Source organism: Mustelus asterias, chromosome 17 (genome assembly GCF_964213995.1).
Source record: "Mustelus asterias chromosome 17, sMusAst1.hap1.1, whole genome shotgun sequence".
NCBI classification, from domain to species: Eukaryota; Metazoa; Chordata; class Chondrichthyes; order Carcharhiniformes; family Triakidae; genus Mustelus; species Mustelus asterias.
This window is the reverse complement of record NC_135817.1, coordinates 11,848,739-11,866,537: the sequence shown is the minus strand read 5'-3', so window position 1 is coordinate 11,866,537 and position 17,799 is coordinate 11,848,739. Positions and strand designations below refer to the sequence as shown.

The 17,799-nt window shown below is 43.8% G+C and overlaps 1 protein-coding gene across 2 annotated transcripts in view; it reads right to left on the bottom strand.

The window, feature by feature from the left end:
- Positions 1 to 17,799, bottom strand: part of cfap44 (cilia and flagella associated protein 44) — a 218,205-nt gene that overhangs the window by 72,815 nt on the left and 127,591 nt on the right. For both annotated transcript variants that reach the window (XM_078232289.1, XM_078232290.1), the window contains exons 17-20: positions 16,056 to 16,204; positions 10,931 to 11,210; positions 7,244 to 7,299; positions 1,357 to 1,519 (exon numbers count right to left, since the gene is read on the bottom strand). In XM_078232289.1, coding sequence (XP_078088415.1) covers positions 1,357 to 1,519; positions 7,244 to 7,299; positions 10,931 to 11,210; positions 16,056 to 16,204 — 648 coding nt within the window. The remainder of the gene's footprint in view (positions 1 to 1,356; positions 1,520 to 7,243; positions 7,300 to 10,930; positions 11,211 to 16,055; positions 16,205 to 17,799) is intronic.

Sequence of the window (17,799 nt, the reverse complement as noted above, 5' to 3'; positions counted from 1 at the left end):
AGTAATCCTGAGATCACTACCTTTGAGGTCTTAACTTTCTTCCTAGCTCCCTGTATTCTGCTTTTAGGACCTCATCGCTTTTTTTACCTATGTCGTTTGTACCAACGTGTACTACGACCACCAGCTGTTCGCCCTCCCCTTCAGAATGTCCTGCAGCCGCTCCGAGACATCCTTGATCCTCGCACCAGGGAGACAACATACCATCCTGGAGTCTCATTTGCAGCCACAGAAACGCCTGTCTATTCCTCTTACAATTAAACCCTCTATAACTATTTCACTGGCACACTTTTTACCCCTCTCCTCTGCAGCAGAACCAACCGTGGTACGAGTTTGGCTGCTGCTGCTTTCCCTAGAGAGGTCATTCCCCTCAACAGTATCCAAAGCCGTATATCTGTTTGCAGGGGAATGGCCACAGGAGATTCCTGCACTACCTGCCTAGTCCTCTTGCTCTGTCTGGTGGTCACCCATTCCCTTCCTGCCTGTGGAGTCTGAGCCTGCGGTGTGACCACCTCTCTATACGTGCTATCCACGATACTCTCTGACTCGCGGATGCTCCACACTGTCTCCAGCCACCGCTCCAGCTCTGAAACTCGAGCTTCCAGGAGCTGTAGCTGGAGACACTTCCTGCACACATGCCGTCCCAGGGGACTGGAACTGTCCCCAGCCTGCCACATGGAGCAAAAGGAGCAAACCACAATTTGGAGCTCTCCTTTAAATTAAACTTTTGAAAGATGTTTTGTTTCAGATTATATCCAATTTTCTTGGGCCCTTCTTTCCTGCTCCTTGTTATTATCGAATATAACCTTTTCAAACCATAAACCACAGAAATAACTAGGAACACATCCCACTCCTGTCCAATTCGAGTCCCAATGTCAAATCCTTGCAATATTTCCATCCTGAAAGTGAGGGTCTGAATTCTTTCTGGTTTTAAACCTTGAGCAGCTAATCCGTTAATGATTGTGAATGAAGCTAGCTCTGCTCAACTCCTAATCAGTTCATAAATGATTGCAGTAGCAATGAATGTGGACCAGAGGTATGCAGCAAAGCCAAAATTGAATCTGTCACATTCTGAGGTTATCAGTATGTCCCCAAAGGGTGAATTGTAATTTGGTCATGGCCAGTTCCTGTTAATTCCCCTCACGTGAGTCCCCAAAAATTGGCACTCTTTTCCAAACTGTTTTGATGAGCAAACACACAGCACACGTGTCACACTCAGTTGACTCCACTTTTGTCAACCCCTCTGCCCTTCTCCCCCCTCCCCACCCTCCATCCACCAATGTGCCCTCCAGGCTTCTCAGTGAAGTCAGCCTTATATACAATCTAGCTATTATGATAAATGTGACTATTAAAGCCTACCTCCTTCTTGAGCTGGACGTGCTCAGGGAGTTCCGCATTTTTTATTTGGAGTTCTCTGAACTCATCTTGTAGGTCATGTAGCTCGTGTCTTTTCTTGGCCTTCTTTTCCTCTGCCAGTTTCAGTATCAGGTCCATCTCTGCTTTCTTTTTAGCATTTTCCAGGCTAAATATCATGCAAGAGTAAAAAGGTGTGATAAAATTCAGTGGCTTTTCACAACAAAACATACACAATAAAACAAATCAGGATAAATCAAAACAGAAAAGGCTCGAAATACTCAGCCAGTCAGGCAGCACCTGTAGTGAGAAATGGACTTAATGTTTCACGTCGATGATGACCCTTCATCCAAAAAGAAATGACAGCTGATTAAAATGTGTTGACAGTAAGCACAGACTAGGCAGTGTTAGCTCTAACACCCACCTTGCCAAGTTCACGTATTCAGTCATGGTGAAAGAGGAGATAATTCAGATACTAGAAAGGTTTAAAATTGATAGCGAAGAGGTATTGGATATGATGTGGACAGGCGTTGGACTGGGGTGGGCACAGTAAGAAGTCTCACAACACCAGGTTAAAGTCCAACAGGTTTATTTGGTAGCACGAGTTTTCAGAGCGCTGCTCCTTCATCGAGTGGAGAGTTGGGTTCACAAACAGGGCATATAAACCACACACACACTCAATTGCAAGCTAATGATTGGAATGCGAGTCTTAGGAGGTAATCAAGTCTTTACAGGTACAGACAATGCAAGTGGAGTGAGGAATATTGACAGGTTAAAAAGTTGTGAATTGTCTCAAGCCAGGACAGTTAGTAGGATTTTGCAAGCCCAGGCCAAATGGTGAGGGTTACACGTAGTGTGACATAAACCCAAGATCCTGGTTGAGGCCGTCCTCATGCGTGCAGTACTTGGCTATCAGTTTCTGCTCAGCAATTCTGCGCTGTCGTGTGTCTTGAATGCCGCCTTGGAGAACGTTACCCAAAGATCGGAGGCTGAATGCCCTTGACTGCTGAAGTGTTCCCTGACAGGAAGGGAACACTCCTGCCTGGTGATTGTCAAGCAGTGTCCATTCATCCGCTTTCGTAGCGTCTGCATGGTCTCGCCAATGTACCATGCCTCGGGACATATTTTCCTGTAGCATATCAGGTAGGCAATGTTGGCCGAATCGTATGGGTATGTACAGTGTACCTGGTGGATGGTGTTCTCAGATGTGATGATTGCATCCGGCACGTCTTGCAGAGGTTGCTGTGGCAGGGTTGTGTGGTGTCATGTTCGCTGTTCTCCTGAAGGCTGAAGTTTGCTGCAAACAATGTCTGTTTGAGGTTGCGCGGTTGTTTGAAGGCAAGTAGTGGGGGTATGGAGATGGCCTTGGCGAGATGTTTGTCTTCATCAATGACATGTTGAAGGTTCTGAAGAAGATGTCATAGCTTCTCCGCTCTGGGGAAGTACTGGACAACGAAGGGTACTCTGTCTGCCTTATCCTGTGTTTGCCTTCTGAGGAGGTTGGTGCGGTTTTTCACTGTGGCGTGTTGGAACAGTTGAGCGATAAATTGAGCACCATATCCTGTTCTTACGAGGGCGTCATTCAGTGTCTGTAGGTGTCTGTTGCATTCCTTCTCATCTGAGCAGATGCTGTGTATACGGAGGGCTTGTCTATAGGGGATGGCTTCTTTCACATGCTTAGGGTGGAAGCTGGAGAAGTGGAGCATCGTGAGGTTATCTGTAGGTTTGCAGTACAGTGAAGTGCTGAGGTGACCGTCCTTGATGGAGATCTGTGTGTCCAAGAATGTAATCGATTCTGGAGAGTAGTCCATGGTGAGTCTGATGGTGGGATGGAACTTGTTGAAGTCATCATGTAGTTGTTTCAGTGACTCTTCGCCACGAGTCCAAAGGAAGAAAATGTCATCGATGTATCTAGTGTATAGCGTTGGTTGAAGGTCCTGTGTGGTGAAGAGGTCTTGTTCGAACCTGTGCATGAAGATGTTGGCATATTGAGGTGCGAATTTGGTCCCCATGGCTGCTCTGTGTGTCTGGATGAAGAACTGGTTGTTGAAGGTGAAGACATTGTGGTCCAGGATGAAGCAGATGAGTTGTAGAATTGCATCTGGAGATTGGCAGTTTTCGGCATTGAGTACTGAGGCAGTTGCAGCAATGCCGTCATCGTGGAGGATGCTGGTGTAGAGTGCCGAGATGTCCATTGTGACGAGGAGTGTTCCTGGTTCAACTGCTCCAGGGGTGCTGAGTTTCTGTAAGAAGTCTGTAGTGTCGCGAGAGAAGCCGGGGGTTCTTTGTACGATGGGTTTCAGGATGCCCTCGACGTAGCCAGAGAGGCTCTCACACAGGGTTCCATTGCCTGATACGATGGGACAGCTGAGTGTTGGCCTTGTGTATCTTCGGGAGGCAGTAGAGGATAGGTATTGGATAGGCTGACTGTACTTAACGTGATAAGGCATCAGGGTAAGATGCATCCAAGGGTACTGAGGAAAGTGAGAGTGAAATTCTGGAGGCAGTGGTGTTGGTAGTTTCAAAATCAATAGATTTAGTGTGACTATTATTTTGTAGTCTGAATCAATATGTTATTTAGCATTGTAAACTTAACATGGTCAGAAGCCATTTTGAGCTAACATTGACCGAAGAAGCCATTTCAATAACTAAGCCAGTTACAAATTTTTTGGAAACCACCCAGGTTAGTTAAATCGACAGCCTTAATGGTGAGACAATTAAAGAATACGCAATTACTAAATAGGTGTATTAGTAAGGCTGGTAATATAATCTGCAACACAAAAGTTTCTAACTTTCATAATTATAATTGATTTTAAGAATAAAATTATTAAAATCATGAAATTTGTAAAATGCTGTCTTCCCAGGCAGGCTGGGAAGATGACCTTATAGATCTTGACTTGTGGGAGTTTTTTGAAGAGGTAACAAAGAGGGTTGATGAGGGCAATGCTGTTGATGTGGTGTACTGTGATTTCCAAAAGGCATTTGATATCATGCCCCACAACAGATTTGTGAACAAAGTTATAACTAATGGATTAAAAGGAACCGACTGGAATTTTCCAGCTGTTCTCACTGGTGGGATCTTCCGCTCTTCCACCAGGGGTGAACCCCTGCCACCGGGGGTGAGGGGGTGGAAAATCCCGCTCAGAGCAGTAACATGGACACAAAACCGGTTGCATGATAGGAGGTTGGGAGCCTGTTTTTCCTGATATACATTAATGACCTACACCCTGGTGTACGGGGCACAACTTCAGAATTTTGTAAATGAAATGAAGCATCGTGAACTGTGAGGAGGCTAGTGTAGAATTTGAAAAGGGCATTGACCAGCTGGTGGAATGGATGGACGGTGGCAGATGAAGCCCCATGCGGAAAAATATAAAGTAATTAATTTTGGTTGGAAGAACATTGAGAGATTACAACTCTAAAGGGGATGCAGGAGCAAAGAGGCCTGGTGAATAAATGCACAAGTCACTGAAGGTGACAGGACAGGTTGACAGAACAGTTAATGATATGTACAGTACACTAGGCTTCACTAATAGGGATAGAGTGCCAAAGCAAGGAAGTTACATTATGTTGATAAAAGCAAATTACTGCGGATGCTGGCCTACATTATGTTGTACTTGTATAATACACTAGTTCAGCCTCAGTTGGAGTATTGTGTTCAGTTCTAGACACCACACTTTTGGAAAGATATGAAGGCACGAAGGAGAGAATACAGAAAAGATTCATGAGAATGATTCCGGGGATAAGGAACTTCAGTTATGAAGATAGCTTGGGAAAGTCAGGAATGATTATTCAAGGCACTAGTTAGACCACACCTGGAATAATGTTAACCATTTTTGATCTCCTTATCTAAGGAAAGATATAATGGCATTTGATGCAGTCCAGAGAAGGTTCACCACGTTGATCCTGGGTATGGAACAATTTTCTTATGAGGAGAGGTTAAGTAAGTTGGGCCTGTACTCACTGGAGTTTAGAGAGATAACCTTATTGAGATGTATGGGATCCTCAGGGGGCTTGACAGTGTCGATGCTGAGAGGTTGTTTCCCCTTGTGGGAGAAACCAGAACCAGAGGGCATAATCTCAGAGTAAGGGACTGACCATTGAAGACAGAGATGGGGAGGAATTTCTTCTCTGAGGGTGTCTGTGGAATTCCTCACCGCAAAGAGCTGTAGAGGCTGAGTCGTTTAGTATGTTCAAGGCTGAGATAGACAGATTTTTTAACCAGTGAGGGAATCAAAGGTTATGGGAAGAAGATAGGAAACGGGAGTTGAGGATTATCATATCAGATCAGTCATGACCTCATTGAATCATGGAGGAGACTTGATGGGTTAAATGACATAATTCTGCTCCTTCATCTTATTTCCATGCAGAAAAGAAAGCTGAGAGAAAATTTGATAGAAGTGTTCAAAATCATGAGGTTTCTGGACAGAGTAGAAAGGGAGAAATTATCCCCATTCGTGAAAGGGTAAGAAAGATTTTGATATTCTACTAATTTTGAAGGTTTGTTGTTGGTCAGTAACATGTACAGATTTTATTCTTTAACCACATTTTAAATTGTGATTTAGTTTGAATTCTGTTAGATAGACAATGTGCAGTGAAGGAAGTTGGGATACTTTGCAGTTGTTGTTTGTGAGAAACTACACTTTAATTGTATTACGACTCTAAGTTGCCTCGAATCTTGGGTTTGATCAGCTGGCTTAATTGCCCACAATATAATTAGATTTTTTAAAAATAAACTTTGAAGGAATGGTTAAAAGTAGTTTGAACTTTGGATGACTCATGTATTGATTTAATTGATTAACTATATTTGTAGGGCAGAATTTGGCTAAGATCAAGTGTAGTATTGACGTGCTGTACTTGGTTGAAGTCATTAGGTTACATTGTAGCTTCATTTGAAGCAATTTTTAAAAGCGGCATCTTGGCCTTTTGGCTAAGATGCAAATGAGATCAAGCCTTGGAGGAGGTGCAATGCCTACTCCAATCAGCTTGGATCATGTAGATCAAGCCCAAGACAGGAGGTGAGAGCCCTGTCTTGTCAGCTTGGATCGGGAATGTCTCACTTGATGAGACTCTGAATTGGACTGGATTGGATTGAATTAGATATATTTTAAAAAAGGAAGCATTTCTTTCTGTTTCGATATAGGAAGTATTTTTAACATTTTTCTTAATGGTTTTAGTATTTGTGGGAATGGGTTAAAATATGTTCATGTAATACCTAGGAACATATGAATTAGGAGCAAGAGTAGCCATTCAGCCCCTTGAGCCTGCTGTGTCATTTTTTAAGATCATGGCTGACTTGATTGTGACCGCAGTCATTTATCTAATTCAGTCTTAAAAATATTCAATGAATCTGTTTCTACTGCTCTATGGGGAAGAGGATTCCACAGACTAATGACCCTCAGAGAAAAAAAATTATCATCTTTGCCTCAAATGGCAAACTGTGACCCTGAGTTTTAATCTCTCCCATAAGGGGAAGCACCCTCTCTGCATCCACCCTGTTAAGTCACCTCAGGATCTTACATGTTTCAATAAGTTCAACTTTCATTCTTCTAAATGCCAAAGGATACAGGCCTAAATTGTACAATTTTTTCTCATAAGAGAAAATCCCAGGGATCAGTTGAGTGAACCTTCTCTGAACTGGTTCTAATGCAATTATGTCCTTTCTTAAGTAAAGGGACCAAAACTATACATAGTACTCCATATTTGTTCTCACCAACATTTTCTGTTTCTATAACAACATTTCCCTATTTTTATATTTGATTTCTCTTCGAAATCGCTTGCTGTACCTGCATGCTAACGTTTTGTAATTCATGCAGCAGGACACCCAGATCCCTCTATATCACCGAGTTCTCAGTCTCAGTTTCATCTTTGTATTTTCTAAGTGCCAACATACCTGTAGGCATTTGGGTCATCAATATCATCTGCTATTTTATCTGTCGCAAGATCTCTCTGTTGGGGAAAAAAATAAGCAGGTCAGAGCATATTCCTGACAGCTGGATAGCGTTTAGTTTAACAAACTTTAATCAATAACATTGCAGTGTTCGTGTGTGAATGTACATGTGCTCGATAATATATGCATGAACATGACATGTGTTGAGTGCATGTGTATGGTAAGGGGATCAAAAGTTACAGGCAAAAGTTGGGAGAATGTATAGTTTTGGTTCCTTGACTTAAGAAAGGATATAATTGCATTAAAACCAGTTCAGAAAAGGTTCACTCAACTGATTCCTGGGATTTTCTCTTATGAGAAAAAATTGAACAAGTTAGACCTGTATACGGGGAAAAGGCGGGAGAATGGGGTTGAGAAACTTATCAGCCATGATTGAATGGTGGAGCAGACTGAAATGGCCTAATTTTGCTCCAATATCTTACGACTGATTTGAGAATGTGCTGCAAGTGTGCACAGTGTATAAGTGTGTACACAGGCTAAGAAGGGATAACAAATGGAGAGATCCTCACTTGTAGCTGGACAACTATTACGTGCCAGAAGGTATTTGATAAGGAACTGTGGCAGAGATTATCAGCAGAAATGAGAATAGAATTGGTGGTATAGCCTTTTGGCTCGAGTTGAAAGTTGGTTGGGAGGTGGGAAATAGTGATATAAGTGAACATACGCTGATTGATTGGATGTGACAAGTGATATTCCCCAGAGATCTGTATTACAGTCTCAGCTTTTCACGAGGTATATCAATTACTTTGGTGAATGAATGGCGAGTTATATATTCGAGTTTGCAGATTACACTAATTATGAGACAAGAGCAGGTTCTGAGGATGGGAACAAGAAGTTATAAAGGGACACCAACTGATTAAGTTTATGGGCAAAACTGTGAAAGATAGGGGCCAAATTGCTCTAGGATATGGTCAGCGATACTCTAGATGTGTTCAAGTTTATGTAGGGTAGAAGATGGGATGCTGACCAGGAGATGACTGGAATAGTCAAGTTGAGACGTCGCAAAGGCATGGATGAGGGTTTTACAGAGGATCGGCTGAGGCAGGGGTGAATTTGGGTGATGTCACAGAGATGGAAGTAGGCAGTCTTGGTTACGGAGAGGATAATGATTGGGTCAAATACAACACCAAGGTTGTGCACATTCTGGTTCAGCCTCAAACATTGGCCTGTGAAAAAGATGAGGTTGATGGTGAGGGAATGGAGTTTATGACAGGGAATCTTCCAAATGTCTGGTTTAAACAAATTTCAGCTCATCCAGTACTTGATGTGGGACCTGCAGTATGACAAATCTGAGAAAGTGGAGGGTTTAAGAGAGATGATGGTGAGGTAGAGCTGAGTGTTGTGAGTGTGCAAATAAAGGATGCAGGGAGTGAGGGGACAGTGGAATTAGACTGGATGGGATATCAAAGGGTGTAGGGAGTGGGAGAGAGGGATGTTAGACTGGGTAGGATTTTAAAGGGTGCGGGAGTGAGGGGGAGAGTGGGATTAGACTGGGTGAGATATTAAAGGGTGTGGGGAGTGATGGGGAGAGTGGGAATAGACTGGGTGGGATATTAATGGGTTCGGATAGTGAGGAGGAGAGTGGGATTAGACTGGGTGGGATATTAAAGGGTTCGGAGAGTGAGGAGGAGAATGGGATTAGACTGGGTAGATATTAAAGGGTGTAGGGAGTGAGGGGAGAGGGAGATTAGACTGGGTGGGATATTAAAGGGTGTAGGATATGGGGGGAGAGGGAGATTAGACTGGGTGGGATATTAAAGAGTGTAGGATATGGGGGGAGAGGGAGATTAGACCGGGTGGGATATTAAAGGGTGTAGGGAGTGAGGGGAGAGGGAGATTAGACTGGGTGGGATATTAAAGCGTGTAGGGAGTAAGATGGAGAGTGAAATTAGATTCTTCAGTTAATGTTTTCTTCAACAATGTATTTTTTTCTGAGCTCTTTTTGTCAGTAGTAACGAGGACCCAAACTGTCAGTCGTGAATCCTGGGACAAAGATGTGCAATGCAATTTTAGGCAGAGTGTATTAAGGATAGTGTGCAGTCAGGGAGGCTTGTTCATTGAAGTGTTCAATGTGCCAATTTTCACCAGTTCTGTAATGTGTCCCATTGAACACCATACAGTGCCCTTTGTACTGGTTGGATTAGTGTTCAATCAATTGTCCTATCATTCATAGCATCTCGATAGTCATACATTATTATTTATAAAGCTATTGAAACATCACCCCCATGGTTGCTAAGGGATGCATCCTAAATTAGCAAGAAACAGGGGTGTTATGTTAATTGGATGAAATATCTCCTGAGTCACCATTCCACCAATCTTTCCTTTCATTCCAAACTTCAATAGAGACAGAGGTTGTCTTAGCATGAGGTGACACTTAACCAAGTATCATCACCCTTTGGGCTGGTCATGTTTGAGTGGGATCAGATACTGTTGCTATGTCGATAAGTATGCACATCTACTGCAAGGAGAACTGATAACAGATAGATTGGACACACTGGTGCCCTTGTTGAGATCTATTTGGTCACTTTATCTGAATGTCGTACTTCTTTGAAGAGCTGTATAGTTTTCATTGCCGTGATTATGAATCCACCAGCTCTGCTGTAGCTGGCATGTAATACCCATGGTTTGTAGTCAGCAGTTGTTTCAGTGGGTGTAGGGAGGTGTATGAGGAGAGGCTTGTTTTGGCCCTAATGGTGCGCTCCTATTCCTAAAGAGAAGTAAAGATGAACTCTGAGAGAAGCAGCAAGTCTGCTGCTGTCCAGGTGGGGAAGCAGTACTGAGGATCTAAGCCAAATTGAGGATGTGATGCAGCAAAGCAGCTGATCCAGCCATTCAAAGGCTGCTCCTCTTTAAAATCATTTTTTTATTATTTATTCAGGGGATGTGGTCGTTGCTGACTGGGCCAGCATTTATTACCCGTCCCTCACTGCCCTTGAACTGAGTCGCTTGCTCAGCTATTTTAGAGGGCATTTAACAGTCAACCATAATGTTGCGGGCAGGAGTCACATGTAGGCCAGATTACTTTCCCTAAAGGACATTAGTGAACCAGATGGGTTTTTAAAACAATCGACAATGGTGATCATTAGACTTTTAATTCCAGATTTTACTGGATTCAAATTTAAGTTTTTAAGTTTAGTTATTAGCTTCAGAAGTAGGCTTCTATTAACACTGCAATGAAGTTACTGTGAAAACCCCCAGTCGCCACACTCCGGTACCTGTTCGGGCACACGGAGGGAGAATTTAGCATGGCCAATGCACCTAACCAGCACGTCTTTCGGACTGTGGGAGGAAACCCACACAGACACGGGGAGAACGTGCAGACTGCTCACAGTGACCCAAACTGGGAATCAAGCTCGGGTCCCTGGCACTGTCAAGCAGCAGTGCTAACCACTGTGCCACCTGGATTCAAATGTCACCCTCTGCCATGGGATTCGAACCTGGATCCCCAGAGCTTTACCCTGGGTCTCTGGATTACTATCAAGTGACAATACCACTATGCCACCGCCATCCCAAACCTTCTGTGGAAATTAACTAATAATCGGTGAAAAATTGGTTAATAAAGCATTCAGTAAGCTGGTGAGATTGTTATAAGCGCTAGTCCATATCTACAATCCATTATGGGATGCTTACCCTGGGAGATGGCACCCGGGCTTGTCTCCCTCTTATTAATTCAACAATGTCCTCCTGAGGAAGTATACTGAAAGCAAAGATGTTGCCATCAGCCCCGCACGTTACCAAAAACTGGTCATCATAACTGATGCAGATTTGTTTGATGTGCCCATTATCATTGTCATGAACACTGAGGCTCCAGAATATTTGCATGGATTTGAGATCATAATCATTGAAGGAGAGAGGGTAGATACGCACAGCTCCATTTTCCATCCCACAAAATAAAAGGTTTCCTTCTGAACTGCAAAACAAAAAGAGTAAGTGAGTATCTTTGGACCAGTTGCATGTTCTCTTTCTCTTACAGGAATACTCACAGGACAAGGTTACAAGATCACAAAATGCAGTTTATTCATCCTTTCTGCTGCCATCAGACTTTTGAATGGACCTATCTGATATTAAGTTGATCTTTCTCTACACTCTAGCTATGACTGTAACACTACATTCTGCACCCTCTCCTTTCCTTCTACCCTATGTACTCTATGAACGGTATGCTTTGTCTGTAAAGCATGCAAGAAACAACACTTTTCACTGTATGCCAATACATGTGCCAATAATAAATCAAATCAAATCAAAGCTATGCATAAGTTATTATTTCTCACATGTCCAAAACTTGAGGAAGAATCTACTTTGTAACCTCCTATGTTAATGCTCACATACCACGTGCTTCCATGTCCCTGTGGCTACAAAATCTGATGTTCTTTGTCAGCTTGAGCCTGGTTTCAAACCACCAACTAAAACATGGATAATGGCACAAATGAACTTAATCACCACATCATAATTGAAAAGATACAAGTTACACTCTAAGTTTGCACAGGTACGTATTTCATTTTTTGTAACAAACCCAGGGGGTCACCTTGACTCTTCAATGTGCAGAATACCATTTGTATGGCACTGCAGGTATATCTACTTCTTGTGCATCATAGAGGTGGCAAGTAGTACCCCTGGCAAAGAATACTGGAGACAGAACCAACTAGACACATTCAATATTGGCGTTGGGAGATACCCTTTAATCAAAAGGTCAGACCTCTCAAACTATATGAACTATACATTCAATAGCAAATTTAAAGTGCCGTGATTTGCAAAACAATTCAGCCTACTTACAATCAAATCATAGAATTTATGGAAGAAATACTTCACAAGCTATGATTCCATCGGGTGAATTTCTGAAAATAACAATCAGAAATATCAAAAGGAAGAAAGTTGCACTGTATTTTATTGCTTGGTCTACTGAAGCAATGCCCTAAAATTTCTTTGGGCTTCTCTTCACCGGCCTCTGTACCTCATAAAAACACAAAAAAATAGGAGCAAGTTTCCTCCAGTCTCCTCTGCTATTCACTAAGATAATTCTACATCAACTCCAATTTCTCGCCCTATTTCCCTATCCCTTGTTCCGGTGATGCCCAAGAATCTATCAATGCTTGGCTTAAATAGCGCTGATTGAAGAGATTTCTCCTCATCTCAGTCCTAACGGCTGACATCTTACCCTGAAACAGTGACTCCTTGCTCTAGATTCCTCATGATGTGGAGATGCCGGCGTTGGACTGGGGTAAACACAGTAAGAAGTTTAACAACACCAGGTTAAAGTCCAACAGGTTTAATTGGTAGTAAAAGCCACACAAGCTTTCGAGGCTCTAAGCCCCTTCTTCAGGTGAGTGGGAATTCTGTTCACAAACAGAACTTATAAAGACACAGACTCAATTTACATGAATAATGGTTGGAATGCGAATACTTACAACTAATCCAGTCTTTAAGAAACAAAACAATGGGAGTGGAGAGAGCATCAAGACAGGCTAAAAAGATGTGTATTGTCTCCAGACAAGACAGCCAGTGAAACTCTGCAGGTCCACGCAACTGTGGGAGTTACAAATAGTGTGACATAAACCCAATATCCCGGTTGAGGCCGTCCTTGTGTGTGCGGAACTTGGCTATCAGTTTCTGCTCAGCGACTCTGCGCTGTCGTGTGTCGCGAAGGCCGCCTTGGAGAACGCTTACCCGAATATCAGAGGCCGAATGCCCGTGACCGCTGAAGTGCTCCCCAACAGGAAGAGAACAGTCTTGCCTGGTGATTGTTGAGCGGCCTCAACCGGGGTATTGGGTTTATGTCACACTATTTGTAACTCCCACAGTTGCGTGGACCTGCAGAGTTTCACTGGCTGTCTTGTCTGGAGACAATACACATCTTTTTAGCCTGTCTTGATGCTCTCTCCACTCCCATTGTTTTGTTTCTTAAAGACTGGATTAGTTGTAAGTATTCGCATTCCAACCATTATTCATGTAAATTGAGTCTGTGTCTTTATAAGTTCTGTTTGTGAACAGAATTCCCACTCACCTGAAGAAGGGGCTTAGAGCCTCGAAAGCTTGTGTGGCTTTTGCTACCAAATAAACCTGTTGGACTTTAACCTGGTGTTGTTAAACTTCTTACTAGATTCCTCAGCCATGGGAAGCAGCCTCTCAGGATCTACTAATAAAAACAAAGAAACAAAAACCCAGAAAGCCCTCTCATAGCACAGCAAAAGATTGGCAAGAACCCCAGCTGCACATCTATTTGGGGGTCTCTCTGTCGAAGGCATGGTGGCCAATTGTTAGAAAATGAATTGCTGGTGATTTGCCCTGTTGCAACATTATATTACATAATCAATACTTTTTATTCACCTCGTGGGTGCAATGTCTGCTGCTGTTAGGCAAACGTACTTCCAAGTTATTTTCTCCTACCTCATTCAGATCTCCTCAGGCTACATTTCAACCAAGAGCCACCTGTGAATGTTATTGTTGAAAGGATGATGGGAGATGCATTAAGTGGTCTGGTCACAACATATCCTCCGATTTTTGTTCTCTTAAGGGTGGCATGGTGGTTAGCACTTCTCCCTCATAGCGCCAGGGCTCCAGGTTCAATCCCGGCCTTGGGTGGCTGTGTGGAATTTGCGCATTCTCTCCACACCTGCGTGGGTTTCCTCCAGGTGCTCCGGTTTCCTCCCACATTCCAACAATGTACAGATTAGGCCATGCTAAATTGCCCCTTAGTGTCCAAAGGTGTGTAAATTAGGTGGGTTAGCCATGAGAAATGTGCAGGGTTACGGAGATAGGGCTGGAGGGGAGGGCCTGGGTGGGATGCTCTTTCGGAGAGTCCATGCAGACTCGATGGGCCAGATGGTTTTTTTCTGCACTGTAGGGATTTTATGGTTCAAACATAAAAAGAAAAGTATAACTTGCAGCTTGGGGAGCAGTGAACTGCAGGACAGTGGCTTAATAGTCAGGTGAAAGGGAAGCAATGTTTTACACAAATTCATCATCACATCTTGAAGCTTATGCTTGATCCTTTTGGCTACAAAATCCAAGATTCTGGATTTCCTTCTTTGCTGTTCAGTACTGAGTACTAAATCCAATTCATTACTAGTTGCTTAACTCCATCTTCACAACATGCTCCATCGTGACTTCACCCCATTGCTATCAAACCTTCATATTCTCGTCACCTCTCGACTTCATTTCTCTGATGCATTACCTTCTGCTCTCTCAAAATCCACAAACTCCATTTTGTTGAAACCTTCATCTCCCATCGCTCCCCCAATCCTCAACACTTCAAATTTATTGGCCTAGATTTTGAGGTGGATCTGCCTGCATTACCCCATGGAAACTGACAGCAACATCTGTAACCCATGTATGTGAAGAATGTGATTCTACGCTTGACCAGAGGTCGCACAGATTATAATCTACGGGAAATCAATTGAATTGAAGAGGTTTCATGCTTAGGGCAGGATTTTGTAGATGGCATTGTTTCCCATCCGAGGAGTTGGTGCTTCCCTGTAGTCATTTAACGCTGCAAGGAGCGTTAATAGGCTGGAGTTGGGACTTCTACCCCTCACTTGGGAGGAAGTCCCACCTTAGAGAGTTGCTCACCAATCTGATTGGCCAGGTCTTGCCACATTTGGACAGGGCTTGTTTCAGTATCTGAAGATCTGCGAACGGTGCTGATTATGAAATGTGGAAATTAACTACCGAGGTTCCAACCACACTCAAACTTCAAAACCGTCAATTTCCAACTCCCTAATATTTTCTGCCTCTGCCCCTGTTTCATCAGCTGCTAAAATATTCATCTATTTCCTCTGGATTCAATTATTCCAATGCTTTCTTGAATGGTCTCCTATGTTGCACTCTCCATAAACTTAGCACATTCAAAACTCTGCTGTCCGAATCCTGTTTGCCCCTGAGTGCATTGACCTGAATGGAAATTTCTCAATTTCAAAATCCACTTTTTCAAATCCCTCCATGAACCCTTCCCTTTCTACCTTTGGAATCTCCTCAGCCTGACAACACTTAGAGATCTCTGCACTCCACCAATTCCGGTCTCCTGTCAATCCCTGATTTTCATCACTCCTCCAGTGACAGCAGTGCTTTCGGCTGTCTAGGCCCCAAGCTTTGACATTTCCTCCCTAAACCTCTCAGCTTCCTAACTCTTCTCTCCTTCTTTAAGATGTTCCGAAAACCTACCTTCTGGCAAAACCTTTATTCACCTGTCCCAAATTCATCTTCTGGCTGTTAAATTTTCATTAAATCCCTACAATGTTACAATGGTCATTTTGCCCATCGAGCCTGCACCAACAACAACTCCACATATTTATCCTGGCTATTCCCCCTGACACTAAGGGGTAATTTACCATGGCCAATCAACCTAATCCACACATCTTTGGCCTGTGGGAGGAAACCAGAGCACTCGGAGGAAATTCACGCAGACACGGGGAGAGTGTGCAAAACTCCACACAGTCACCCGAGGCCAGTGTTGAACCAAGGTCCCTGGTGCTGTGAGGCAACAGTGCTAACCACTGTGCCACCATGCCACCCACTGTGCCACCCGAATTTTGTTTGATAACACTCTTGTGAAGTGTCTTGGAATCCTTTCCTCTGTGAAAGGTACTAAATAAATGTTGTTGTTGATGCAGAATATAAAGTCAGCATGCAATAATGAACCTGTACAGTGCTTTAGTAAAACCACCGTTGAAATTCTGTGCAGTTTTGGGTTGCACACTATAAGATGTTGAGGCACTAATATATTTAACGGCCAAATTATTTTTCAACATGAAAACTGGCCTACTTGAAAACCATTTGTCTGATCGGGTTTTCGGCTGCATCCTCAACGGCTAAGAAAGCAAATGGTTCGTCCATTTTTATGGGGTCATCCTTGTGACTTCCTGCTACTTCTGAGAATTTACAATGGTAGAGATATCCGCAATCATAATCAGCCTGAAAAAATACACATTAAAGAAAGTTAAGTGAGGGTTAACTGCAAATAGCCCAAAAGCTTGCAAATCTACTCACTGTTGCTGCTCCCAGCACTCCCAATGTTACTCAGAACACAGTCTCACACTAATGCCAACATTTGCTCCTTTGTAGGAGCCTCTGTATTGTTCCTCCACTGGAATATCAGGGAATCAGCAGTCACAGCAAGAGAGCAAAGAAACAGAATGCAATTCCCAGCAAATTCAGCTGTCTCCCTTCAAAATCAGGTCCCAATGCAGCTACCTGCCATTCAAAACTGCCCATACCAAATAGGTATGTAAAGAAGGTCATTTAAGCAAAAGGACATAAAGTAGAAAAAGTCAGTGAAAACATTCTGACAGCTGATACAGAGCCCCTTAGACATTGCAATGTCTGAGAGAACAATAAATGGAAAAAGCTGTAAGTCCACAAGCCTATAGGTGATGGGGAGGTCATAGTAGTAGAAGGTATATCTCGCACAGAGAGACCAGGGGATAAAGAAACACTGGGATCATCACAATCACAATCCAGAACACTGGTGTCCCCAAAGGGCAGGAGACCATCCCAGCCATCCTACAGCTGGACAGCAGGGTGGAGCAAAGAAGTGCAGCCGAGGAACTGAATCATACCTGAGAGTTTGGCAAGTGGGGAGTTCAAAGTGTTAATCTTGTTCTTGTCTAGTCTCTAAAGCAGTAACTGTGTAAGTAGACTTCATTTTGATGTTAGTTGGGGAAGCCCTTCAATGCTGTGTCACTGGGAAAATGAAGCCATTGGTTCCCCAGAACACACGAGCGATTCCCTCCCCTCCCCCTCCATGGAGCCCTGTATTGGGATTTCAGATCCCTTACCCACTACACAGATGTGGGCCCAGATGCTGGCGTGCATGCGGAGCTCAGGTAGGAGTCAGACTTGTTTGCACGAGGGCATCATCATAATGGTGCTTAGCGAGTCATCATCACTCCCTGCCTGCCAAAAAACTCACCAACACAGAGTACCCAGGCCCCACCACTCTGGTGTGACGATGTTGCAGGAGATAGGAGGACTCGGGGGCGTTCCTCCTCCTCGTGCTGGGCGGCCTCCTCCCCAGCGACGACCGGCTGGTTGGCCTCCACGTCCTCCTCCTCCTCTTCCAATAGGTCACCTCTCTGCTGTGCCAGGTTGTGCAAAGCACAGCACACCACCACAATGTGGGAAGAGATCAGAGGGCTGTATTGGAGGGCACCGCCAGAGTGGTCCAGGCACCGGAATCGCATTGTGAGGAGCCCTATGCACCTCTCACTACTGAGCGGGTGGATATATGGGCCTCACTGTAGCAGGTCTTCACCTCAGTCACAGGCCTCCGCACAGGCGTCATCAGCCATGTCCGAAACGGGTAATCCATATCACCCACAAGCCACCCCCGCAGCCTGAGCTCCTCCTCAAATGCCTCCAGTATGTCAGAGCTCCTGAGAATGAAGCTGTCATGCACGCTGCCAGGGTGTCTTGTGCAGACGTGCATAATATTCATACTGTGGTCACACACCAGCTGGACATTTAGGGAGTGGAACCCCTTACTGTTGATGAATCTTTGTGGATTCTGC